The sequence below is a fragment of the Sciurus carolinensis genome, chromosome 4, assembly GCF_902686445.1.
Source record: "Sciurus carolinensis chromosome 4, mSciCar1.2, whole genome shotgun sequence".
NCBI lineage: Eukaryota > Metazoa > Chordata > Mammalia > Rodentia > Sciuridae > Sciurus > Sciurus carolinensis.
The window spans coordinates 127,897,565-127,925,227 of NC_062216.1; the positions used below are offsets into that span (position 1 = coordinate 127,897,565).

At 36.7% G+C, this 27,663-nt stretch overlaps 1 protein-coding gene across 5 annotated transcripts; it reads left to right on the forward strand.

Annotated features, from left to right (window-relative positions):
* The first annotated feature begins 560 nt into the window (after positions 1-560).
* Positions 561-22,957, forward strand: Mdm2 (MDM2 proto-oncogene). 5 transcript variants are annotated; one of them, XM_047550989.1, is made up of 12 exons: positions 561-934; positions 1,423-1,497; positions 1,640-1,724; positions 4,832-4,906; positions 7,301-7,434; positions 10,151-10,200; positions 11,489-11,556; positions 11,696-11,792; positions 15,523-15,680; positions 18,908-19,063; positions 19,723-19,800; positions 22,180-22,957. In XM_047550989.1, the coding sequence occupies exons 3-12, from the start codon at positions 1,644-1,646 to the stop codon at positions 22,750-22,752; spliced, it is 1,470 nt and encodes a 489-aa protein (XP_047406945.1). In that variant the 5' UTR covers positions 561-934; positions 1,423-1,497; positions 1,640-1,643; the 3' UTR covers positions 22,753-22,957. The 5 variants fall into 5 exon arrangements, with proteins under 5 accessions (XP_047406945.1, XP_047406943.1, XP_047406942.1 ...); XM_047550987.1 differs by having other exon boundaries at positions 562-934; positions 1,420-1,497; positions 15,520-15,680; XM_047550986.1 differs by having other exon boundaries at positions 562-934; positions 15,520-15,680.
* The last annotated feature ends 4,706 nt before the right edge of the window (positions 22,958-27,663 follow it).

The following is a 27,663-nucleotide window of genomic DNA, read 5'->3' on the forward strand; positions in this document are numbered from 1 at the left end:
ATCCAGTTAATTTTTACCAAAAACCATCTGCATACCACGACCTTTTCACTAAGCGTTTCCTCCTCTCACCCTTCCTTCCATAACTTGTAGTCACTGCCATTCATAAAAGTCCCAAGCCCCTATTCCTTTCCTTAGCTCAGGGTGCTATGTAATCACCCCCTACCTCGCCACCATGCAGAACACTTGTATTCACCGGTGTTTAAGTCTACGTCAGATGCTAATTCGCATCTTTTTTTTTGGAAGTCTTAAAGTAACTCATTTGTATACAACTCCAGCGGCTGCCGGCGTGGGCTTAAAATATCATACAGCTGTTCATTTTGGTTTCCTTTTGGTAGCAGCGACGATTCGCATCTGCCTACAGTTTCTATTGCAGTCGGGAGGTGTAAACACATGAAACACAAATACAGCACAACCAAAGAAGTCTTCCAAGAGTCCTGCGCAAAAAGCTGGGGAGTGGCTGCGGAGGCGCTGCGGGGTTCCCACCTGTAGACCCCGCCGCGCGGCCGCGCCGCCGAGCCCGCCCCCAGTTCGTTGAGGCGGTTGGTCCGGGCGCGCGCGCGCGCAAGAGCCCGGATGGGCCGCGGCTTCCGGCGCGCACCGCGGGCGACATGGGGCGCGCACCGCGGACTTAGGCTTTTGCTACGGTTTGTGCGGCCCTGTGTTCCCGGGAGAAAATGGAGTCAGAAACCGAACTCGGGGGGCAGCCCTGACCTCTCTAGCCGAGTCCCTGTCGCTTCCGCCGCCAGGAGCTACCTTTCTCGCTGAACTTAGTGCGTTCGAGCGCCCAGTGGCCTGGGCCCCGCGAGTGGGATGGACGCCGAGGCCCAGGGCGCCGGACTCCAGCGCTCCGGGTGAAGGAAACAGGCGCCTTGAAGGACCCTCTGCCCCCGCCCCCTACCATCGCTCCAAGCAAAAATCTCCGAGTGTGGAGCAGGTACGGGCCTGGAAACGAGGGTTCGGTTCTGGTAGTGGGCGGTGGACGGGTTGGTTAGCTCGCTTTTGTGTCCAGCCCCTTCGCGCACGCACCCTTTGTGCAATTCGTGGTGGGGGGCACGTGGCTTCTGGGAGCTTTTGTTGGGTGGAAGCCCGTTTGTCGCCGCGGGCCAGGTGGGCGGAGTTTCGGGCGCGCGTTCCGGGGTGGGGGTGGGGGCGGGGGTCTTCCCTGGAGCCCCGGGTAAAGGCCACAGGGACTGCGGGCTGCGGGGTCGCGAACTGCTCCCGCCGGGGGGTCGGGAGGATGACAGGTGCCTGTTGGGTTGCCTGTCTGAACGCAGCTCCGAGTCTGGGCGAGACCGGGCTGGTTGACTCAGCTTTTCCTCTTGGGCTGGTCAAGTTCGGACACGTTCCGAGACTGCCGTCGGAGGAGCTAAGTCCTGACTTGTCTCCAGCTGAGGCTATTTAAACCCTTCCTTTCCCCAGCAGTATTCACTGGCCACTGAAGGTAGACACCTGAAGACAGGCTCAGAGACGTGAGGCACATTTTCTATACTGATCCAGGTAAGGACCGACTTGCTAATACTTTTGGTTCATAAGGTATTGTTTAAAGGCATTATGTCCTTTATATCTGATTTCGTTTTTTTCACATGTTTTATTTCAAGTTTTTATCGTGTGTGTGTTCTTTTTTTCTCCCTGCTTGTAGGCCAATGTGCAATACCAACATGTCTGTGTCTACTGATGGTGCTGTAAGCACCTCACAGATTCCAGCTTCGGAACAAGAGACCCTGGTTGGTATTTTTGTCTCAAGTGTTAACTTTTGAAAATAATTTACTTTTTGAGGTGATCAAGTAAATTATATAAACCCGAGTTATAGCCAGGCTTTTAAAGTGAAATGTTAGGTATTTAACTAAAATTCTTTCTCAGGAGTAAAGTGAACCGAAAGAATCTGTATTTTCCTAGTCTTTCACCGAATAAGGTTAAAAAATGACTTAGATTACATTCTTAAGTGCAGATACTGAGGTTCTGTTTTTGTGACCTACTGTTTTTTTTTTTTTTTTCTAGTTTGACCTGTCAGTATTTAACTTTTTAAATGATTTCTAAGTCACAAAAATAATTCATACTTTTTGTAAAGATTTTAAGCATTAGAGAAATATATAAAGTAAAACTTGAAAATTGCAGTCTTTTCTCCATGTCTCCTTTTAAATTTTTTCTGTGTATATAGTAATGTGTGAATTTGAAGCTGTTACTGTTGGTTCTACTAAAACAGGATTTAACTAGAGTTGTTCTATAACTTGTCAAAAAAACTTTTTGTAGAATTCTTTTTAGTGGCTACATAGAATTCCATAGATCATGGTATACCAATCCTTTTACCAATAGTTTTTTTTTTTTTTTTTTGTGGTGTTGGTGATTAAAGCCAGGGCTTTATGCATACTAGGCAATTGCTCTACCACTAAGCTATATTTCTGATATTACTGATAGACTTAAAAATTACCTCCTGATTTTGAGTATTAGAAATAGTACTACTTTGTGCATCCTAACACAAATGTTATATGATTCTTTTCTGTAAGAAATAAATAGAATTCCTGAGTCCTGAATTATAGAATCATACACATATTTGATTGCCAGTTGGTAACTTGTTCACCAAAAGATTGTGAGTTTTTAACTCCTGCCTACTCTAAATTTTACCAGTCTTTTTAAAACCAGTAGGCAGTTGTACATATTTGTGGGGTATAGTGTAATGATTTGATATGTGTATATGTAATGATCAAATCAAGATAATTAGCCTTTCCACATCCTTAAACATTTATTATTTCTTCTAGTTGTTTATAAAATATGACCTATTCTGATTACTATTGCCTTTTTACATGTGTGTAAAAATTATGAAACTTGTTTAGATTTATATGTCCCAAGTCTCTGAGGAGGTGGGGCATCTTTTCATTTGTTGAATCATTTGTTTATTCTGCGATTTGACTGGTCTTGTCTGTCCATTTTCTTTTTTTGTTTTGTTTTTCTTAATTTGAGTAGTTCTCAGTATTTCAAGTGTATTGAATTTTTGTTGTTTACAAATAGTTCATTTAATTTGATGTTATCTTGTTCCCATTGGGAACATTTTTATGAATTTTGATTTATTAACTATTGTTGGCTTTTGAATTTTCATATCATTCTTGCCCCAAGATTATGCAGGTAATTTTAACATTCACGACTACACGTCTACCTGGGGTTTTTCTTTTGTTCTTAAATACAAGATTATGGGATAGGGGATGTAGCTCAGGGGTTGAGTGCTTACCCGGTATGCTTGAGCCTTGGGTACTTTTAAGTTTTTTAATAATTTATTTTGCTGATTAGCTGGAAATAGGCAATTTTTAAAAATCTGGTTTTGAGCATTAGATCTTAAATGAGCATGCTGTCGGAGTTCAGAATTGGGAAAGGCCATATTGAAGAGAGGTGCAGAGACACTAATTTGTGTGGTGGTGGCAAACTAAAGATTGAGTTTTGCAGAGTTGGATACAGCAACAGGAAAAGAGAAAGAAGATAAGCATATTCCCCCCACCAATGCCAGTTATTAGTAATACTTGAAAAACCTCTAGAGTCAGGCAAACTATAGCCTTTGGACCAAACTTATCTTGCTGCCTGTTTTAATTTTTTATTTATTTTTTTTAGTTGTAGATGGACACAGTACCTTTTATTTATTTTATTTTTATGTGATGCTGATAATTGAACCCAGTGCTTCACAAGTCCTAGAGACTGAACCACATCCCTATCCCCTGCTGCCTGTTCTTATAAATAAAATTTTATTGGGTTGAGCATGGTGACACTTGCTTGTAATCCCAGCCTGGGAGACTGAGGCAGGAGAATCACAAGTTACAGGCCAGCCTCAGCAACTTAGCAAGCCCCTGTCTCAAAAATAAAGGACTGGGAGTATAGCTTGGTGGTAGAGCATTCCTGGGTTAAATTGATAGTGTTCAATAAATAAATCTTCTGTGCTAGCTGTTCCTTAATGCTAGAGAACTAAAAATAACTAACCCAAGCTGAAAAGGATAATTAAGAGCAGATCTGAGACTGCAACTCTTGTCCCTCAACCACAAGTCAGTATTTTCTTCCTAGTTGGTTTTACGTTTCAAGTATATACCCAACAAAAAATTGTTGGCATGTACTACACACCTTATATCTTTAAGGTTCGCCCCAAATATGGATTTTTTTCTCTTAATTGTATAAATTTACTTACAGTGAACTCATTGACTCTATCATTTATGATTGTAAAGTAATAAGCAAATGCTAGAAATACAGTAAAAAAGAATAGCATTCACTTGGGATTGGTATTTTTTTTTAATCACAACTTAGAAACTTAATGATTCCATGATAATTAGCATAATAATTAGTCTCTCTAGCATTTTTTCGATCCCCTTAACCATGATATGTGATAATCATTTATAAAGTCTATCGTATTTAGTAAGACCTTATAACTTACTTTTTGAGGTCTTTTTTTTTTTTTTTTTTTTTTTTTAAACTGGAACTGGAACTGCAGGCTTCACATGTGCTAAGCAAATGCTCTACCACTCAAACACATCCCAGCCCTGCCTCCTTTTTTTTTTTTTTTTTTTTTTTTAAATCAGGGATTGAACCCAGGGGTGCAAACCACTGAGCCACATCCCCAACCCTTTCATATTTTGTTTTAGAAATAGATGGTCTTGCTAAGTTGCTTTGAACTCATGATCCTCCTGCCTCAGCCTCCTGAGCTGCTGGGATTACAGGCACCACCACACCCGCTTTTTGAACTTCGTGAAATTTTTAAAATAGCGTTTGCTATCTTTTTTATTATTATTTGCTACCTTTACTGACAACTTTATTCTGAATGTGTTTGCTGCAGGACTTATGGTTTTCTTTTTCTTTGTAGGTTAGACCAAAGCCATTGCTTTTGAAGTTGTTAAGGTCTGTTGGTGCACAAAAAGACACTTACACTATGAAAGAGGTAAGCTCAACTAAGAGATAAGGATTGTTTTAATATACAGCCTTATTTACAGTTTTCAGGACCATGGGAGAAATTGATCATCATTGTTTTATGGTCATTAGGACATTATTTTGAGACTAAAAATTCTATTCTGCCTGTGTGAGTTTTGTTTTTCAACTAGGAACTCAGACAAAAGGAAACCCAGTAGGGGTTCTTGACCTGTTTGTGCTGTGAACCCTTTTGGCAGACTGGTAAAAGTTCTCAGATTAACTTCTCAGAATATTTTTAAATTCATGAAATAAAATGCAGTCACAAAAGGAACATATTAAAATACAGTTTTCAAAATAGTAAGCAAGTTTGACATATACTTTGTAGCACATTAAATACTGAAATATAGCAGCAGACCTAATAAATATGATTTCAGTGTAATGAGGAATAGAAGTGTTATTTTGACTTGTTTGCCATAAGCATAGTTTGATATCATGGTTTTTATTGGTGACAAAATCACAGGTATTGCTAATAGTGTTGTGATTTGTTGCCTGTGTTTTTATTTAAAAGTTAAATTTCAGTTTGAACCTAGTGAAAATATAGAAATACATATATTTTTCTCATCCAAATTAATGAACCCCCTGAATTCTATCCAAGGACTTCTTGGGCATCCCTGGGTCCCAGGTTAAAAACTTCTATACTAGAGATACTTGAGTACAATATACTGTACTGAAATTCTGGGATAGAGGTGAGCTGATTCATGAACACATGTCCTCTTTAATGGCTACAGCATTTCAGTGTATTCTCTTGAAGTTTGTTTATAGAAGCAAGGTTTTCAGTGAAAGATTGGGCCATTTTGGGCAAATTTCATTGTGAATGAAATGTTTGTTTCCCTTCTCTCCCAGTTAGTTTGTGGGACACAGATTACTTAAAACACTAAATTTTCTTTTCTTATGACAGGGTAAGGGGGACGAAGAGATTCCAGACCCTTTTTCTTTCCAGCCACGCTTTTAAAACTGCCTGAAGGGATCTTTGCTGGGAGGATTCTAGATCCTCATTAAGACTTATAATTCTTCTGCAAAACTGTATAGCAGTAACATAGTACAGTCCTTCCCTGCCATCTACAGGGAGGAAGTTGATTCTAGGTGACACCTGCCCCCACCACCATAACCACCCATGTTCAAGTCCCTTATACAAAATGGTATAGTTTTTTGCATATAACTTATTTATGCAAATCCTCCTATATACTTAAAACATCTCCAGTAATACCTAATATAATGGTATTATATGGTATTATTTAGGGAAGAAATGTCTGTATGCTTAGGACAGATAATCTTTTGGAAAAATTTTAACCCATGGTTGGTTGAATCCATGGGTGCAAAATCTACAAATATAGAGGCCTGATTATATGTTGTCTGATGCAGTTTTCAGCTAAAGGACTTTGTACTGGGTCAGAAAGGGAAGTTGAAAACCAAATGGGGTAGTAGAAAGTGCATGGGGCTAGGAGTCAGAGGAGGGATCGGTTTCCTCACTTCTTTCCCTTTTTTGGTTCTGAGAATTGAACCCCATGACCTTGTGCATGCTGGATATATGTGTATTACTGAGCTACATTCCAGTCCCCTCCTCATTTCTTTTTTTTTTTTTTTTTTTAATATTTTTAGGTAGACATAATACCTTTATTTTTATGTGGTGCTGAGGATTGAATCCAGGGCCCCACACATGTCAGGCGAGCACTCTACCACTGAGTCACAACCCCAGCCTCATCCCCTCCTCATTTCTAATACAGTTTTATCATTCTGTGAAATATCAGAAGGATGAGACTATACTTGTTAAAGTACGTTGTAAGCTGTAAAATGCTCTACATAGTTATGTGGATGTTAATAGGTTTATATTGGGATAATTGAAAATATATTGCCTATTTTGTCTTAATAGAGCACATGGAATATAATTTAACTTTATATTAATGGTTCAGGGTCATTTTGAATACTATTATAGTGTATATTAATATATTTGTGGGTTTATTTCATTGAGTTCTCCCAAACTATTGAGTTGATGTGATTGACCATTTTCCTGTATTTTTCTTCTGTGATGACTTCAGAGGCAATTAAGGTGTGTGGTGTTTTTAACTATTTACTAAATGGCACTAGGTCACTGCCATATTTTAGTTGATTGGGTGGGAGGGCGGGTGTTGGTTTCTACAACTTCTTTTTCTATTCTTAGAGGGTTAGTACCTAGATATCTGGGCAGAGTTAAAATTTGCAAGGAAAAAAAAATACACATTTAAGTACAAGATGGTTGTTATTCTACATGGTTATGAATGTGGTTGCTGGTTGTTTAATCCTGTTTGAACAAATGGGATATTAATTGAATATATTGAAACCAACATTTAGTTTTCTTCAATGCTCAGAAATCATATTTCTATTTCAGGTTATATTTTATCTTGGCCAGTATATTATGACTAAGCGATTATATGATGAGAAGCAACAGCATATTGTATATTGTTCAAATGATCTTCTAGGAGATTTGTTTGGAGTGCCAAGCTTCTCTGTGAAAGAGCACAGGTAAATTCTTCTGTTTAGCCATTATAAAAAGCCAGCTGGGCAAACATTTCAGCTGACCTCCTCCCTCACTCCTATTGTTAGAGATAAATAGTTAATGCTATATATAAAAGATACTAGAATTGAGTTTTTCTTTCTTCTTTTTTTTAAATTTTTTATGTTTTTGGTGGCATGCTGGGTATCAAACCAGGGCTTTTCCCATGCTAGGCAAGTGCTCTATCACTGAAACAGCCCCAGCCCTGCAATTGGTTTCTTAGCTCTATAGCATATTGTTGAGGACCCAGAGTTCTGGAATCTTATAAGTCTGTATTTGAGATCTGGGCTGGTCATTTACTAGCAGTGTGGATAGGTAAATTGATCTAACCTCTCTAAGCCTTAGTTTCTCCATTTTTAAAATAGGGATAAGTAAATACCTTATGTAGAGGTATAAATATTTCATGAAGAGACATTTTATAAAAAATGTACTGTTTGACACATGGAAAGCATTCAGATTGTTAGCTACAGTTAGCTACAATTATATATTTTAAGTTATTCTAATTAGTTCCAAAGGTGGTCTTTATTTATCTGTTTATTTTTTCAATACTGGGGTTTGAGCTGCCCTTTAAAATTTTTTAAATTTTATTTTGAGTTAGGGTCTTCCTAAGATTCCCAGGCTGACCTCAAACTTGTGATCCTTTTGCCTCAGCCTCCCGAGTTGCTGGGATTATAGGTGTGTGTCACCATGCCAGGCCAAAAGTAGTCTTTATACCACCAAGTTAATAAAGCTTAAATTTGAGTCTCAGTTAATTTGGAAATCAGTTTTATTTTGTGTTTGTTTTTTGGTCACATACTACCATTATGGCAGTTAACATTTCTAGAATTATTCTGGGAACTGAAGACTATTTTTTCATTCTTATCTTTCAAATTTGTTGCAGTTGGTTTAGCATAGTCAATCTGTGTTGACCCTTAGCACTTATATCTTAGTAAGTGGGATGGATTTTTTTTATCTGCAACAATTCACTAGATTCTACTAGTATTTAATGTTCAATGATATCATAGTGGTTGGGGATATAGCTCAATTGTAGAGCCCTTACCTCCCATGCATAAGATTCTTTGTTTGATCTCCAGCATCACAAGAAAAAAATAGCTACAAAGATGGAAACTAAATAGAGCATTTGTGTCTTTAAAACAATTTCATTATGAGCATAATGTGTATATTCACTTCTGAACACTAGAAAAAGACTGGTCAAGAAGAGTAGGGGAAAAATTACTGTAGTTCGTCACCTTAAATTGTTTTAACTTATTTTTAAGTTTTATTTATATTTTGATGTGGGGGATTGAACCCAAGGCCTTGTGCATGCTAAGAATGTGCTCTGTCACTGGGTTATATCCCCAGCCTTCTATTTTTCTAATTTAACATAATAGAACCATCTTTCCATTGGGTAAACTCTTATCTTTAATATCCATTCATGATTATTTTTTCCTTGGCCTTGGGATATGAAACTATATATATTTAAGAAATAACTTGATGATTTGGTACTGTTTTGAGTATTAAATCTTCTGATAATGTTTAGAGGTATAATGTATTTGATGTTGAAAGTGTTGTCCTTGATTTGGATTCTGATAGGTTGAGAGATCAGAAAATGGCAAAATTACTGACTTGAAAAAAATTCTTGAAAAAGAATAAGAATATTGATTTTTTTATTGTTTGTTTAAGTTGCTGTTTCAGAGACTGGGGGTGTAGCTCAGTGGTATTTTGCAACAGATAACATTGTCTGAATATTAGTTTAAAAATAAAAGAGAAAGACTGTACCATCATGACATCAGTGAATACTAGAATAAGAGTTGTCCTTCTCTTGGACATAATTGCCATTAGGGCAGGGATTTCTCATTTTTTGTTTTCCCCAGTAACTGGTTCACAGTATGTTCTCAGTGTGTATTTGAATGAAGAGGAGACTCTATCTTTTAAATTAAGAAAGAAAACCCATTCATTGGTTGTCTGAGGTTGATAAAAGTCAGGATAAGAGGGCTGAGAATATAGCTCAGTGGTGGAACACTTGCTTAGCAGATGTGAGACCCTGGGTTCAGTCCTGAGTAACACACCTACAGAGTCAGGATTATAATCCAGTTCCTATATAATTAAAAAAGGGTTATTTTTTAATTGTACTAGGAATTTAACCCAGGGGTGTTCTACCATTGAGCTATATCTGTAGCGCCCCCCCCCCCCTTTTTTTTTTTTTTTTAATTTTGAGTTAGTCTTGCTATGTTGCCCAGGCTGCCCTCAAACTTGTGATCCTCCTGCTTCAGCCTCCCAAGTCACTGGGATGATAGGTGTGTGCCACCATGTTCAGCTTATGATTGGTTTTATATAACCTATTACTTTTTCAAAAAGCAGTTTGCTTCTAAGCTTAAGTGCTAGAAAATTTGTTTGAAAATAAGTATGCTAACCTACCTTTTACTTGCATAATTTGCTGGGCTAATAAAATCTAAACAAAACTCACGTCAGAAAATGGAGATGTGAATTTGAGCTAGAGAAACCTTTGTGATTGTTGAAAGTAGTTGTCATCATTGTTCCTAATATTAAGTTGCTTTTTAAGATCTGAAAACTTGCCAGTGATATAATTTCAAAAATGCCATTTTGAGTATGTGTAGTAGTTCATACAAAATATGCATTTAAATGTCCGGTTAAATCCAGTTTAATAAATTATTTTGAATTGTACATCTCTTTTTTTCTTACAAGGAAAATATATACAATGATCTACAAAAATTTGGTGGTAGTCAATCAGCAGGGTAAGTTAATTTTGAATATCATAAATGTAACATAAAAGCGTTTTAAGGGCTTTGGGAAGCGATATAATTACCTAGTTTGAACTGTTTGAAAGGATGAATCTTTTTTGTATTTTCCTCTTTGTAATAGACAAAACTTTATGTTTCCCTTTTTTTTTTTTTTGGTAGGTAAATGGCATTTTATTTTGTTCCTTAATTGATGTTCTTAACTGGTTATTTTTGGATTGCATCTTCCTTTGAGAATCTGATGAAAGACCTAAGTTTTTGTTTCAGAAAGATGTATATGTAAATATATAGGAGTATGCTGATAAATGTTTAACCCGCTTTCCATGGGAGAATCTCTTGATTTGAAGTGGTTGCTGATTCCATGGTGTAAACACTCTTTTTCAGATTATAAATTGTTGAGTGGGAAAAAGCTTAGTGTACTTCTTTTGAGTGTTGTTAGAAGTTGGCTCCAATTCGCTACAGCTTTGCTAAAGCCCATCCTTGAACTACAATTAAGAAATACTCTCAGAAGCTTAGTTTCAGAATGGATTGACCACTCCCTTGTGATCCCACTGTTCTGTATTCAGGTTGTTTTATTGTATTGCTCTGGTTACACTTGGTTGTTTTTTTCCTTTCCTGTCTCGTTCAGGTTTGCATTCTGCATCATAGAGTACGATACTTTATTAATATGGTGTTTAGTATGTGTAGAATTGAACAGTTACTGTACCATAGTTAGGATTTAAAACCCAGAAAAGGACATCACCATCTGATTTAAGAATAAAAGTAATCATTAGACTACTGTCTAACAATGGGTTTCCCTGCCTCTAGTCTCTGTTTTTACTATTTTGTCACTGTGATTGAGGGGTTTGGTTGTTCTCTGAATAATGGTCTGTGAGCTAGGAAATTAGTTTTATTTCTTGAACTTAGACCTTTTTAGTGATAAGTGGCTGCAGCACTGTCTTAGGAAGATTCTAAGTTCCACTGGGAGGAATGCAGTGATGCATTGTTTGTTGATATCCTTATGCTGTTGGTCTGACATTAGGACCCTTTACATTCTGATTGATTTCCAGTAATGATGAACTGCCTTTAATTTCCTGAAACAGCAACTGTTAGTTTGCCTCTGAATACTTTGTCACATGCTATTTCCTCGGCCTGGAATGCCCTTTCCTATAGCCTGTGGATGGCACTTGGAAAGAATATGTTTAATGTTTGTTGAAAGATTAAATTGTATATGGGCTTTCTGTTGGACTGGTGTCTGTTGAATAGCTCTTTCCTAGTTTGTGATTCTGTTTTTATTTTGTCTTAGAACCATCAGATTCCAGCACATTAGTGAGTGAGAACAGGTGTCACCTTGAAGGTGGGAGTGTTCAGAAGGTAATCTTTAAATAAATCTCATTTTAGTAAAATACTTCTTGAAAATTGGGCAGATATTTATACAAAACAGAATTTTTAGCTTTTTGGCATTATAAGTTTAGTTTGATGTATTTTTTTTTTTTTTTTCTTGAATGCTTAGGACCCTGTGCAAGAACTGCAGGAAGAGAAGCCTTCATCTTCCAGTTTGGTTTCTAGACCATCTACCTCATCTAGAAGGAGAGCAATTAGTGAGACAGGTAGTCATGAATATTTATTTGTTATAGTAAACAGTGGTTTTGTGTTTTCTCTAATGAAATCAGTGTTTTTAGGTTTAATGAGATTATTTATTTTGCTTATTTTGGTTTGGTTGAATGAATTTCTTATTTTTGTATTACTTTATTTGGTCTACAGATAGCAGTTTTAGTAACATTTGTAACTTTTTTTTTTCTGGTCGACAATGGGCACAGTTTACTCTCTATAATGGGGACAAGGGTAAACTATTTTAGCCAAAATTCTTAGTTACCATTGTGGTTAATTTTGTATATGTGTGTGTGTGTGTGTGTGTGTGAGAGAGAGAGAGAGAGATACAGTGGATTGAACCTAGAACCTTGCACAGGCAAGTGTTCTACCACTGAGTTATATATCTCCAGCCCTTTTTCAGATTTGAGACAGAGTCTTGCTGAGTTGTCCAGGCTGCCCTTCTGCCTCAACCTCCCAGGTATACTGTTACAGGTTTATACCACCACCACCACCACCACCACCATCACCACCACCACACAACTGCAGTTAAATTTTTTAATCATTATTTTTAATAAGTGAAAAATATACCAGTGAGTTTAAAAACAAAGTAAATAGTATCTTAGAATTTTTTTTAAAAAAAGGTTAAAATAGCTGAGAACATTTTTCCGGAGAAAAAATAGTGGAGGAGAAAGCTGTTGCCTGATCAAAAGTCATAACTAACTGGGTGTGGTGGTGCATGCCTGTAATTCCAGCTACTTGGGATGCTAAAGCAGGAGAGTTGGAAGTTCCAAGGCCAGCCTGGACAATTTGGTACGACCCTGTCTCAAAATAAAAGTATTTTGAAAAGGACCAGGGATATAGTTCAGTGGTAGAGCACTTGGGTTCAATTTCTAGTATTAAAAAAAAAAAAAAGCTAAATAAATAAATGGAAACTGAAACATTATATTTCATCCTATTTGTTTATTTTTATGATACTGAGGGTTAAACCCAGGGCCTTGTGCATGCTAGGCAAGTGCTCACTTGTCTATATTGAGCTCCACAACCAACCCCTTCTTAGATTTCTGTAGTAAGTAGTGTAATACCTTTAAAAACTAGAAAAGTGTCTCAAATATTAATTTTTAAATGGAAACTAAAAATACAGATAGCATGGTTTAGGCTTCTGATCCACATCATTCACCCCAAATCCCCTTTTCCTATAAGGGATACAAACATGATTAAGAACTTACATCAAGAACTTGTGATGTAGTTTTTGAGATAAAACACAAAAATATTTACAGTATAGGACATGTGAGTTTGTTTGTTGGGAATTAGAGGAAGAAGAGATCACTTCTGACTAGGTCAAGAGAAGGAAATGGAGTGAGCAGAGGTGTGAGAGTTTGGAAATGTTTTAGGCACTTGGATTTTTTATATATATATATATATATATATATATATATATATATATATATATATATATATATATATATTGGTGGGGGGGTACCAGGGATTGAACTTGGGGGCACTTGAACACTGAACCACATCCATAGCCCTTTTTTGTATTTTATTTAGAGACAGGGTCTCACTGAGTTGCTTAGCACCTTGCTGTTGCTGAGGCTGGCTTTGAATTTGAGATCCTCCTGCCTCAACCTCCTGAGCTGCTGGGTTTACAGGCGTGCTCCACTGTACCTGACCAGGCACATGGATTATATTTTAGTTAATCCTATAACTCTATTAGATTCTTAGTAATAAAAGACTGCAGTGAACACAGTTTCACAAACTTAAATAATCATGCAGGCATTTCTTTAAGATAACTTGCAGAATGTTGCACTATTTTATATTCCTATAAACAGTATAAAAATCTTTTCTCTGAATCAAACAACATTACCCTGTGTAAATTTATGATTACACAAATGGTATGCCTTTACGCCATGTACAGACAAACAGCATGTATCCCATTTGTTTACAATAAAAAAAAAATAAAAAAAATAAAAAAATTAAAAAAAAAATAAAGGGGAAAAAATCTTTTCTCTCAAATCTGTTGTTTTTAATTTGTGTTATTCTCATGGGTAAAAAATGGAGTCTTATTTCAATCTTATATTTTCTTGATCAATAGGAGAGTTTTCATTGTTCCTTAGTCATTTGCATTTCTCTATGACTTAATTTTTTCTATTTTTGACTTTTTAAAAAAATCAAGTCTTTGGTAGGAGAACTTTGTATAATGTGGGTATATTAATCATTTTCAATTTGGTATGTTGTAGACCTTTTCTTTTAGTTGCCTTGTAGCTTTTATTGATGGTATTTTATTTTGCCATGGCAACATTAACTTGGCTTAATCTTTTTTGTTTTGTTTTGTTACTGGGGATTGAACCCAGGAGTGCTTAACCACTGACCCACATCCCCAGACCTTTTTATTTTTTAGTTTGAGACAGGGTCTTGCTGGGTTCCTTAGGGTCTTGCTAAGTTGCTGAGGCTGGCTTTGAACTTGGAATCCTCTGGTCTCAGCCTCTTGAGTTGCTGGGATTACAGGTGTGTGCCACCATGCTCTGCTTTGTCTTCTTTTTCCTTTCCTGTTTTTTGGTGCTGTGGATACTGAACCCAGGGCCTTGTGTACCCTCCTTGGATGTTCTGCCATTGAGCAACACCTGCAGCCCCTGTGGTCTACTCCTGATACTCTTTCTTGAGTGTTTTGCAGTGTTATACTTCCCCATCCAGTGTTAGAAGAATGGGCTGGAGGTGTAGCTCAGTGCAGAGTACTACTAGCATGCTTGATTCCCTAGCACTGGCGCGGGGAAATGTTCTTTGAGGGCATTTGAATAGTTTTGGCTTTTTGATCTATTTGGATTTTTTTTTTTTTTTTTTTTTTTTTTTTTCCTTTTCTTTTCTTTTGCTGTTCTGGGCATGGAACCCAACCCCTCACATGTGCTAGGCAAGTACTCTACCAGTGACCTACACTTTTCATGTCTGGTGTCTCTCACATTCATATGTGGCATATTTGACTAACACTGACTTTTTAAGTCAGAGAAAATTTATTATTTAAAGTGAAAGTTTTCATTGGTTTTGATATCTATTGAAAATACAGGGTACCTGACATGCTGTTGTGTGTGTCTAGTCCCATTTACTCTGGAGACTGAGGCAGAATTGCTTGAGTTGGGGAGTTTGGCACCAGCCTGAGCAATGTAATGAGACTCCATCTCTTAAATACAGAATAAAACAGGTATTGAAGAAACCGAAACGTGAAGTATACCTTCTGGATCCTTACAACCACAAAAACAAACAAAAAACCCTTCTGTGGTGAAGTATAGAGCACTTGCATTCATAAGGCCCTGGGTTCAATCTCTAGCACTGCAAAAGGCCACCACCAACAAAAACCTCCACATGTAATTCTTCTAGGTAATTTAGACATTATTGGTTCTTTTAAGAAAAAGAAAAGAAAGAATAAGAAGAAATCTTACTTCCTAAAGTTTAGACGGAAAATTCATAGATTGCTTAATTAGTAAATGCTCTTGATGGATTGGTTATTATGACTTGTGGAGGCACATTTCTCAAAGATGGGAAAACTTGTAAAAATATGTCCTGCTATATAACTCTAGGTGGACAGATCTAGTGAAAATGTTGACTGTTAAATATTAATAGTAATTTATTGTTTTTTCTGTTTAATGTCATCAAAACTAAATTTTATGATAGATACTCAAGACACCTCAATTTTTAAATCAGTCCTACAGTACATAAATTTAATCACCCTTTTTTTTCCCCTTCCATACCCAGAAGAAAACTCAGATGAATTATCCGGTGAACGACAAAGAAAGCGCCACAAATCTGATAGTATTTCCCTTTCCTTTGATGAAAGCCTGGCTCTGTGTGTAATAAGGGAAATATGTTGTGAAAGAAGCAGTAGCAGTGAATCAATAGAGACTCCATCAAATCCGGTAATATTTTTGTTTCAAATAAAATAAAGCTTTTATTTTTTAAATGTAGACCTAACAGTCATAATAAATATTCAGATAGAATGCACATGATGTGATATTGCTGCTGAATACAGTGGGAAATTTTACTTTGAAATATAATTACTACCTAGATCTCCTGCCTCCAACCCCAGGTTTGGGGAAGAGGGTGAAAGATAGTGGAATAGCTCTGGTATGGGTGAAGTAGTATGAAAATTCATAGTTGTTAATGTCACCCTATATTAGAGAATCTTTGTGAACTACTTCCCAGTAGTAAATTTAGATATGTTGGCATATAGTCTGAGAATTTGGAAGTTGTACCTTTTTAAAAAGGAACAAGACAACAAACTTAGTTTCTAGGTGTTCTAAGGCAAGTTTATCTTGAATATTTAGAGTTAATTTTTTTTTTTTTTTTTTTTTTTTTTTTTTTTTTTTTTTTGGTGGTGCTGGGGATTGAACCCAGGGCCTTGTTAGCATGTGAGGCAAGCATACCACTCTACCAACTGAGCTATATCCCCAGCCCCCTAATATGTTTTTTAAGGGCTGGGATATTCTCAGTGGTAGAGTGCTTGCCTCACATGTGCAAGGCTATGCATTCAGTCCTTAGCACTACAAACAAAGCCCCAAACGTTTCTTATAGCCATTAACAAATAAGTTAGCCTAGTCTGAACTTAATATTTAGTATACGCAGATCTAGACATCAGGAAATGTCTATTACAGGTTCCATGAAGTATGAGTACAGTATTGCATGGATGATAGAGTGTCAGTACTTTTTTTTTTTTTTTTTGTACTGGGGATTGAACCCAGGGGTGCTTACCCACTGAGCCACATCCCCAGTCCTTTTTTTATTTTGAGACAGGAGTTGCTTAGGGCCTTGCTGAGTTGCTAAGGCTGGCTTTGAACTTTCAGTCCTTCTGCCTCAGCCTCCCGAGTCCCTTGGAATTACGGGCATGTGCCACTGTGTAGAAAATTCCAGTGTTCTATTTGTTAAGCATTTTATAAATGGAATTATTATTATTTTTTACAGTGCTGGGGATTGAACCCCAGGGCCTTGTGCAAGCACTCGATGAACTGAGCTGTATCCCCAGTCTCTATATTTTTTATTTTGAGACAGAGTCTTGCTGTTAAATTGCATAGGCTGACCTCAAATATGTAATCCTCTTGCCTTAGCCTTCAGAGTAGCTGGGAATTACCTAGACACGTGAGCTACTGTGCCTGGCTTTTTTATAGTTCTGTAGAAGATGTAGGAGATTGAACCAATTATGATGATAATCCTGCTCTTACCTTTTGTGTATTCTTGTTACTTCTGTGTCTGGTTTTTTTTTTTTTTTTCTTCCAAAGCATTGATTTAGTACATTTGTGCCCTCCAGAGTATTTAACAGAGCTGTTACTCGTGTTAGCCACTAGGTGGCATGATGAGCTCCTGCTCAGTGTGAGAAGCAAGTTTTTCAGGACCATTGCTTTCTTTGGTAGTTTCTCAACTCTTAGGGTAATGAAAAGTGACCACTGATAACAGGTAAACCAATGGTCAAGACTGTTCATTGAAACTTTATTTATTAAAATAGGTCTGTAATAGGCCACAGTTTGCAGACCCTTGCCACAGAACATACTTACTGAGATTTAATTTTTTCTTGTGAAAATAATAATTGTTCACTAAAGACTAGTTAATTGAAGGGGGTTACTTTATTAGATATGTTACTGTACTTCAACCTGACCATCAGTAGAACCCTTTAGGATGCATCAAGCTGATGAATGTTGCTTTTTCTACTATTTTCCTGACATCACACTAAAAATATTTTGACTTTAGAAGATTATAAAATAATATGCACTATTCAGTTTTGTTTTCAGAAATAAGAAATATCTGGTTGTGGTGGCTTAGGCCTGTAATGCTAGCTACTCAGGAGCCTGGGGCAGGAGGATCTCAAGTTCTAGGCCAACTTAATGAGATCTTGTCTTAAAATAAAAAAGGACTGGTGATGTAGCTCTATAGTAAAATACTTGCCCAGCATGTATGAGGCCCTGGGTTGGGTCCCCATTACTGAAGCGGGGAAAGAAAAAGAAATGATAGATCTCTTAAAGATCATCTAATCTAAACTCATTTTAGAGTAGCTATAGCCTTTAGGAATTAAATGATGCGTCAAGGTTAAATAGCTACTTGGTGGCAAATCAAGATTAATATCTATATTCTGACTTCCTAGACCATTATACTTTCTTTTATTTGTACCCCTGTTCTTAGTATGTTGCTACCCTCAGCCATGGACAACAAATATTAGGGACCTGAGAAGGTCTTACTAGATTACATAATTAAAGCCTGAATGAGCCTGGTGTAGTGGGACACACTTGTAGTCCCAGCAACTCTGGAGGCTGAGGCGAGAGGAATGCAAATTTGAGGCCAGCCTCAGCAACTTAGCAAGGCCCTAAGCAACCTAGAGAGATTCTCAAAATAAAAAAGGGCTGTGGATGTGGCTTAGTGGTTAAGCACCCCTGGGTTCAATCCCTGGTACCAAAGAAAGAAAGAAAAGAAGGTCAAAAAAACCTAAATGAGGAATCATACAGATACAGAATTTTAAAAATTAAAAAAATTAAATCTGGAAGCACTTCAAAACAAATTATTCTCAGATTTCATTAAAAATCACCAATAGCAAGTTTGCATTTGTGTAAATAGGTCTAACTAGCATTCTACCAATCTGAATAAATAAAGATGATTAAGACAGGTCTTAACTGAGTCACTATAAATCAGATGAGAAACATGAAATTGTTTTGCATAATTCATGTGCGTAAACATGTATCAGTAATCATACAAGTAGTAAAGATAATTAAAAGTGTCAGAGCTCTTTCAGTTGACAGAGACTTAGCCAAACAGAATAAGTATGATTTAGAAACTAAATTATTCTAGTTAGGGAGAATGTCAGATCAGGTTAGTAAACAGTCTAGATCTGTCTGGATTGTCCATATTTAGTAAAGGAGGAGTGCCTAGTTGGAGAGGAACGAGATGTTAATGTCATACTACGTGTACCTTCACTGCAAAGGAATTTTAGCCTTTTTTCCTCTGTGTAATGCGGTTTTGAACAGGGATAATAATGTAATAACCTTGAACCATAATCTGGTATTAAGTTGGATGTACAGGATGGATCTGAGGAGGAAATAAAGCATAATCAGGCGGTTGTTACAGAGGCCAAGCGATGTATGTTAATTTTGTTTTCTCCTCTTAGGATATTGAAGATGGTGTGAGTGAACATTCCAGTGATTGGTTGGATCAGGACTCAGTTTCAGATCAATTTAGTGTAGAATTTGAAGTTGAATCTCTTGATTCAGAAGATTATAGCCTTAGTGAAGAAGGACAGGAACTCTCAGATGAAGATGATGAGGTATTTTCTTTAATTATATTAGAAAGTTGTTAAATATTTTGCATAGTCATTGACTTTGATGAAATTAATGATGTAATACATTTAGATTACACTTGAAATCCTTTTCTCTTGATTTGTTCAAACTAGAATATCGGTTTGTGGATTTGACTTACATAGTTCCTTACTGTCTGATTTTTGTATTATATTACTAATGCTAAGAACTCAGTAGACCTTAATAAGCGTTCTTGTAATGGTCTGTATTTTAAAATATTGAATTAATTTCCCCCTTTTAACTTTTTATAAAAATAAAACATATACCACAACGTCCAGTGGTGGTGAATGTTTATCTATTGACTTTTTCCATGGTAGGTGAGGATTTCATTGTCCTGTTTTTCCTCATTTGCACTTTTTCCATTTGACCTTTGTCTTAGAATTTCTTAACCTCTGTGTGTCTGTGTGTGTGTGCGTGCGTGCGCGCGTGCATGCATGTTCATTCTGTGGGTTGAACCCAAGGCATTGTATATGCTAGGCAAGTGCTTTACTATTAAACTACACCCTCAGCCCCAGAATTCTTATATATAGTGGTAGTACATTCTATCTGTTTAGGACTTATCATTAAGAAACTTTCTTGGTTGAAGAGAAAAGGTGATGAATTAATGCTATTGAATTTATTTTATTAGATATATCGAGTTACTGTGTATCAGGCAGGGGAAAGTGATACAGATTCATTTGAAGAAGATCCTGAAATTTCCTTAGCCGTAAGTATATATCTGCTTTTTTAAGGAACTTAAAAAAAAAAAAAAAAGACACCAAGGTCAAAATTAGAAAAATATGTGTAACCTACTTCCTGAAATGGGATATTTTTTTTTCTTTTTCTTTTTTTTATTATAAAATTGTAAACAAATGGGATACATGTTGTTTCTCTGTCTGTACATGGCGTAAAGGCATACCATTTGTGTAATCATAAATCTACATAGGGTAATGTTGTTTGATTCATTCTGCCATTTTTTCCCTTCCCCCCCTCCCCTCCCACCCTTCCCCTCCATCTATACAGTCCTTCCTTCCTCCATTCCTGCCCCCCTCCCTAAACCCAACTCCAACCCCAACACTAACCCTTCCCACCCCCCATTATGTGTCATCATCCACTTATTAGCGATATCATTCTTCCTTTGGTTTTTTGAGATTGGCTTATCTCACTTAGCATGATATTCTCCAGTTTCATCCATTTGCCTGCAAATGCCATAATTTTATCGTTCTTTATGGCTGAGTAATATTCCATTGTATATATATACCACATTTTCTTTATCCATTCATCAATTGAAGGACATCTAGGTTGGTTCCACAATCTGGCTATTGTGAACTGAGCAGCTATGAACATTGATGTGGCTGTATCTCTGTAATATGCTGATTTTAAGTCCTTTGGGTATAGGCCAAGGAGTGGGATAGCTGGGTCAAATGGTGTTTCCATTCGGGATATTTTTATAAGTTAAAACTTTAAGTCTAATGGTTTAAAGTATTTTTCTTTAATTTGTTATAGTGGACTCTTACTACATTTGTTTAGTTTTATGTGGGGAATTGGAACTTTTTAATATATTGGATCCTTTGAAGCACCACCTTGTTTTTGCAAGACCTTTATTTTGCTTTTTGTTTTTGCGGTACTGGAGATTGAACCCAGGGACACTCTACCATGATTTATATCCCCAGCTTTTTTCGTGTGTGTGTGTGTGTGTGTGTGTGTGTGTGTGAGAGAGAGAGAGAGAGAGACAGAGAGAGAGACAGAGAGAGAGAGACAGAGTCTTGCTAAATTGCCAAGGCTGTCCTCAAACTTGCAGTTCTCTTGCCCCAGCCTCTGGAGTTACTGGGATTATAGGCACGTACCATTGCATCCAACAAGACCTTTATTTTAGTTTAGGAGTAGTGGGAGCTACCTTTGACAACAAAGAATCAGTGTAGGAGAATGAATAATCTCTACCCTTATTGCTACTGTGTTGTGCCATTTGACAGGCAGTCTAACTGGTTACATTAATTCACCTCTAATAGGAAAGACCTCTTACAGTAAGTTTCACATGTAAAATGTCCTCAGGCAAGTCCATGCTTTAGTTAAGGCAAGGAGATAAGGAGATATTCAGTAAAGAGGTATGGTGATGGAGAGCTTGTCATCCCAATTGCATGATGCTAAGAGAAGTTAGGGCAAGGGAAGGGCTCTGGGCAGAGAGAAGAGCATACAGGAGAAGATAGAAAAGTTCAGGGCATACATTTTGGGTTGTATCCAAGGATGGTAGGCTTTAGCTGGCAGCAGCTGATGACAAGAATGATTTTAATATTTCCTTTATGTATGGAGTAAAAGGAGCACTCTGTTGAACTATGGTTTTAGAGCACATCTTGGAGTCCTAGTCACTGATGGATTGGGTGACTTTTCTTTAGGAAAGGAAGATTTTATCCCAGATTGATTGGGTAGACTAGGCACAGTGTTCAGGATTGAGCCTTTAAGGGATTAGGTGCAGGCCTCAATACAGAAGAAAACATCTAACTAAGTGAACTACTATGACTGTCCTCAAAAAAGCTAACTTCATAGGTACATAGTTAATATAATATATATTTTAGGTACTCTAAAATATAATGAGTATATTTAAAATTTTGAGATTTTCCAGCTTGATAAGGCTGAAAAAAATACTTATTAGGTACATGAGGAGAGATGAACATACTGACATTTTCCCCCTGCAGTGCTGGGGATTGAACCTAGGCTTTGTATATGTTAGGTGAGTACTCCCACTGACGTACATCCCCATCAGTGTTGAGTCTTTGTTTTTTAATTGTTATCTCTGAGGTGTACATGTTTTTTTTGTTTGTTTGTTCCTGGTGCTGGGGATCAAACCAAGGGTCTACAGTCAAACATGTGAACATTCATCATCTCATTTAGCATGGGGGTGGGTAAAAATACCTATAATCTCTCAGCAAATTTCCAGTTTTTGATATTAACTTTGTTTATCTTGCATATACTGACTTTTATGTAAAACAAATGCTGAAAATTGAGCTATGTGATAACATTTTACTTTAAATATATCAGTCACCAGCATTGTTATGATTAGTAATTATTGAAGGGTTACAGAAATTAACTTTATCTTTCTTTATTGAAGGACTATTGGAAATGTACTTCATGCAATGAAATGAATCCTCCCCTTCCACCACATTGCAACAGATGTTGGACCCTTCGTGAGAATTGGCTTCCTGAAGATAAAGGGAAAGATAAAGGAGAAATTTCTGAGAGCGCCAAACTAAAAAGCTCAACACAGGCAGAAGAGGGCTTGGATGTACCTGATGGTAAAAAAACTACAGCAAATGATTCCAAAGAGTCATGTTTTGAGGAAAATGATAAAATCACTCAAGCCTCCCAGTCACAAGAAAGTGAGGACTATTCTCAGCCATCAACTTCAAATAGCATTATTTATAGCAGTCAAGAAGATATCAAAGAGTGTGAGAGGGAAGAAGCACAAGACAAAGAAGAAAGTATGGAACCTAATTTCCCCCTTAATGCCATTGAACCTTGTGTGATTTGCCAAGGTCGACCTAAAAATGGTTGCATTGTTCATGGCAAAACAGGACATCTTATGTCATGCTTCACATGTGCAAAGAAGCTAAAGAAAAGGAATAAGCCCTGTCCAGTATGCAGACAACCAATTCAAATGATTGTGCTAACTTACTTCAACTAACTGCTGTGTCATAAAAGTTGAATTATATATTTCTAGTTATAACCCTAAATATTTTGACAACATGGATTTTATTTTTACTTAGCTTTATCAGGGCAAGAAATTGTCTCCCTCTAGATTTCTTTGTAATGTAATTTACCTACTTTGGGAGGAGAAATAGTATGTATTCTCTTAGGAAAATTTCCCTTCTGTTTTATTACATGTGGGTTTTTTTTTTTTTTTTTTTTTTTTTTTTTTTTTTTTTTTTTTTGGTGCTGGGGATCGAACCCAGGGCCTATGTGCTTACAAGGCAAGCACTCTACCGACTGAGCTATCTCCCCAGCCCACATGTGGGTTTTAATGTAATTTACATTGGCTATATATAGCTCATTGTTTACCCTCACCCCTCATTTTAAACAATTTCTATTTCCTCTTACATGAGGAGTACCTAATTTTCTTTTTTAAAAAAATATAAGGGCATTTAAGTATAACTTATTTAGTATCTTTAATGTAAGAAGAAAAAATACAAGAAATATAATATTTAAATTTTAGATTCTGTGCTGGGTGTGGTGTTGCACACCTGTATCTAGTGACCCAAGGCTGAGGCAGAAGGATTGCAGGTTCAAGGCCAACCTCACCAACCAAGCTAGATCCTGTTCAAAATAAAAAATAAAAAGGGCTGGGGATGCTTACAACAACAAAACATGTTGTACATCTCAGAGATAACAATTAAAAAACAAAGACTCAACACTGTGATGGGGATATACATCGGTGGGAGTACATGGTTAAGTGCCTTGGGTTCAATCCCTGGTACCAAAAAAAAATTTGTTTAGATACTCTGAAACTCTCTGATCTCTGTTCTTTCATAAGTTGATAGTTATATTTGGTGCTATCTAAGTAAAAACGAACTTATTCTCTAGCCTCCGTTATATGTAGTAAGGGGTAGGTGGTAATGAGGTCAGTTGAGAATAGCCATAACTTTGTTTCCCTTATAAAATGTGGAATTGTCCTGACAATTATATTGTTTCCTATAAGCTGAAAAACCATTGTTAAAGACACTTTGAAACACCTTCATAGACTAAGTTGTGTGGTTTTTAATAGTTCCCCAGGGTTCAGAATTTGACTTGAGGCTTGTTTTGGAAACCAGTGAGTTCTGAAGATTAATTCTGAAGTTTGATAAACAGAACTGTTTGTTTTGAAACTATCTGGAAAGGTTGTGACTTCTCTCTGAATTATTCAGAAATTATGCATCACTTTGCTTCAAGAAAGACAGGGTCAGAACATGGCATTCTGAAATTATCTCTCTGTAAATTAACTTCTTGATAATAATGAAATAATCTTAGGCAAAAATAACCACCTTCATTTAAAGTCCCGGTATTTTTACCCCATCTGTGACAATTGTACATACTCAATGGAGGATAATAAAAAGCTGAGGGGATATAGCTCAGTTGGTAGAGTGCCTGCCTGGCAAGCACAAGGCCCTGGGTTCAATCCCCAGCACCGCAAACAAACAAACAAAAAAGCTGATTGTAAATTTAGAATAGAACCAAAGGATTATTTTGCACATCCAGCTACTAACAATACATTGTTGGTTTAAACTTCAAAAACAAAAGCATCAGCACCTCCATGACTTACCCATCTATACATATATAAGTTACAAGCAAATGCCTAAAGGGATGCGTACTTTAGCTTTTGCAGTTCTGAAACAATAAAACTTTATTAATTTGGAATTTACAAGACTGACTAAGGAAGAACTAAGAATAATCCATCTTTTCTGAGGAGAATCATAAGTGACACACATTCACATGTTTGTAGTGAATGCTAATTATTCAACATTCAGCCTTGCGAATGGAGTTGGTATTGATTACTAATGTAGTCTTTCTAAATTTTTAGGTTTAATATACATATATTATTTATTGATTTACAAATAAAGTTTATTAAATGTATAAGAATGGTTTCAAGAATGTAATTATTGGATCTTGTAAGCAGTTTTTTCATAATAACCTATTTGGGTCAAAGGTACAAATCTAAATGTTCCTTTTGGAGTCACCATGTCCTCTTTTGAAAGTATACTGTAGTTTGGAGCCTCTGAGATATTGAATACAAACGTGACGTTGCAGGTTAGTAGGAGCAGAAATTGCTGTTTTCTTCCTGTGCAGCTCGCTTGGGTCACCACTTTTTGATGTGTTGATGTAGGTGTTTGGTATGAATTTATTAAATGTTTGGGACCTGAATCTTGAAGCTGGCTTTTAAAGCAAGAGCATGTGGATCCCACACCCAGAGGGATAGATAGCTCTTGGCAACATTTAGCTTAGATTTTTGTAATTTTTTTTTTTTTTTTTTTTTTTTTTTTTTTTTTGGGTGCTGGGGATTGAACCCAGGGCCTTGTGCTTGCAAGGCAAGCACTCTACCGACTGAGCTATCTCCCCAGCCCCTGTAATTTTTAATAAGTGTTTTAAAGGTGCTAGTGTGTCCATCTATAAACTAAGTTAATCATGGCATTGTATTGTGAAAAGTTTATAATTGTTGCTTATAGTTGGATGCTGAATTTGGTTTTGATGTTTACAAAAAATTTCCTCAGCTTAAAAAATACCAGTTCATGCAGGTTGGGGGTGTGGTCAGTGTTAGAGCACTTGTTCGAAGTCCTGGGTTTGGTCCCCAGCACTGGGGGGAAAAAATTTGTGTCCATATTTTCTAGTACTCTGCTTGTTTTCACTTATTTCATAGGAATTGTGAGTATGGTGGTGAGGATGGATATTGACCTCTGAGCTACTTATGCAGCCTTTATGATATGGAATTTTTGCTTTTACAAATAAGGCATTATAAAGATAAGTTTCTGAAAGCACTTGCATATAGAAGGTGTTTGGAAGCATTGAATATTTTAACAAGTTATAAAATCAAAAGCAACATAAATTTGAGCAAAAACAGTGAAGCAATAAGCAGAAAGACCTCATAGGTTCAATATAATGTATATGAGATGATGTATTTACTATCATTTAGTATTTTGGGCAAAGGAGAGTGATAATTTTTTTTTTTTTTTCCTTTTTTTAGGGAAGAGATGATACTGAAACATACTTGAATCCCACACTTTTTTTTTTTTAAACTCATTTAAAGATTGATTAAAAAAAAAAAAAAAAAAACGTGTTTTAGAACAACAACAAAAAATTTTTCCTCTCATTTCAAGCCCACATCTCTGTGGCTTTCAGAGTACTACTTAAATATCCTAATACCTTAGTGTCAACTTATCAAAATAGCATCTTTCACCTTCCTAACTCCAAAAGTTCATCTTTTAAATTTTTAAAGTTACCATCATTTTGGATGGATGAATTTCGTTCTTTTGCTTTCTTTCTTTCTTTCTTTTTAAATATTCTTTGTTGTAGACAGACACAATACCTTTATTTTATTTTATTTTTTTTTAGGTGGTGCCGGGGATTGAACTCAGTGCTTCATGTGTACTAGGCAAGCGCTATACCACTGAACCAGAACCCCAACCCCTTGTTGATTCTTAGAGTTAAATTTTAATACTTGTGTGTGGGTTTATTTTTGGTTCACAACTTCTGAGGCTGCCACCCATTATTATTTGGGCCTTCCTTCAAGGTCATAGTAACATCTCCCCAAGTCTTCAATGCCTTTTTTTTTTTTTTTGGCATGGGGTGCTGGGAATTGATTCAGGGCCTTATATGCTAAGCATTCACTCTACCACTGATATATGTTCTCAGCCTACTTCAATGCCTTTTATCTCCCCCATTTTTGTAAATAGGTAATATTTTAGATACTGTGATATCACATCCCTGATTTAATTACTGAAAAAGACTGCTTGTTGGGTATTATATATGATGTTCTGCTTGATCATTTTAGACTTTTAGAGCTTTATAAAATGGGTACTTTTACCATCACACCCTTTTTTGCTGCAACACTATTCATAAGCTTCCTTTAGTGGGAAAGGTAAATTCAAAATTACAGATTTGTCTATTATATAGATATCTATATAATAAACATATAGACCTAGAATAGGATCTGGCAGGTAATAGGCATTTGTGATAAATTGTGGATTAATAGTATTCTCTTGCATCCATTCCTGACCTAGTCATTTCCAAAATACAGTTGAGATAACCTTGAATTAACCCTTTTTTATACATTCTCTCTCAACTTTGTTCACAATATGTTCCTTTGTATTTTCTCTCTACAACGGATGTGACATCCTTTTGTGACTTTCCCCTAAGGACTAGATAAAATGTACTGTATGCCATAAGCATTCAATAGAGAATGTTGATTGGCAGTGAAAAATCCATGCAGTTTTCTGATTTTTGAAGAGGAAAATTTTTTCATGGCTAGTTAAAAAGCTGTGTAACGAAAAATTGAGAAAGCAATCTAAGGAGACTGATATTTAAGAATTCATAATGTGTCAGACTTATAACAACTAAAAAGCTTTTTTAAAAAAATATATATAGAAAAATACTTTTTCTTTTTTTTTAATAAGCATAAGAAGCATACAAGAAAAGTAATCTCCAGAGTTGAGTACTTGATGACAAGGCAGAAGCATCACAGTGGGAGGACTGAAGTCAGGTACCCACCAGTGGTAGACTCCTGAAAGTGCTGAGAGAATAGGTTCAAGAAGAGAAATTACTAGTTTAGAGAGCAAAGAAATGTGGGAGTTGTCAGTTGTTTAAAAAAAAGAAAGAGACGATCCAAGATGGCGGACTAGAGGGTGACTGCATCTCCTGTCGCTCCAGAACCCAGGATTCAAGAAGGGGAGGCATTGAGAGACTCAGACTAAAATAGAGCCACGGGGTGAGTCTCCCCCACCAGGTGAAGCTCGGCCTGGGTGGCAGGCCCAGATAGGGCAGTTTCTCAGAGCAGGGCAGGACAGCTAGAGTCTTCCCCAGGTAGCCCTGCTCCCTCCAGCGGCAGGCTCCTTTCACGGCCAGCTTCTCG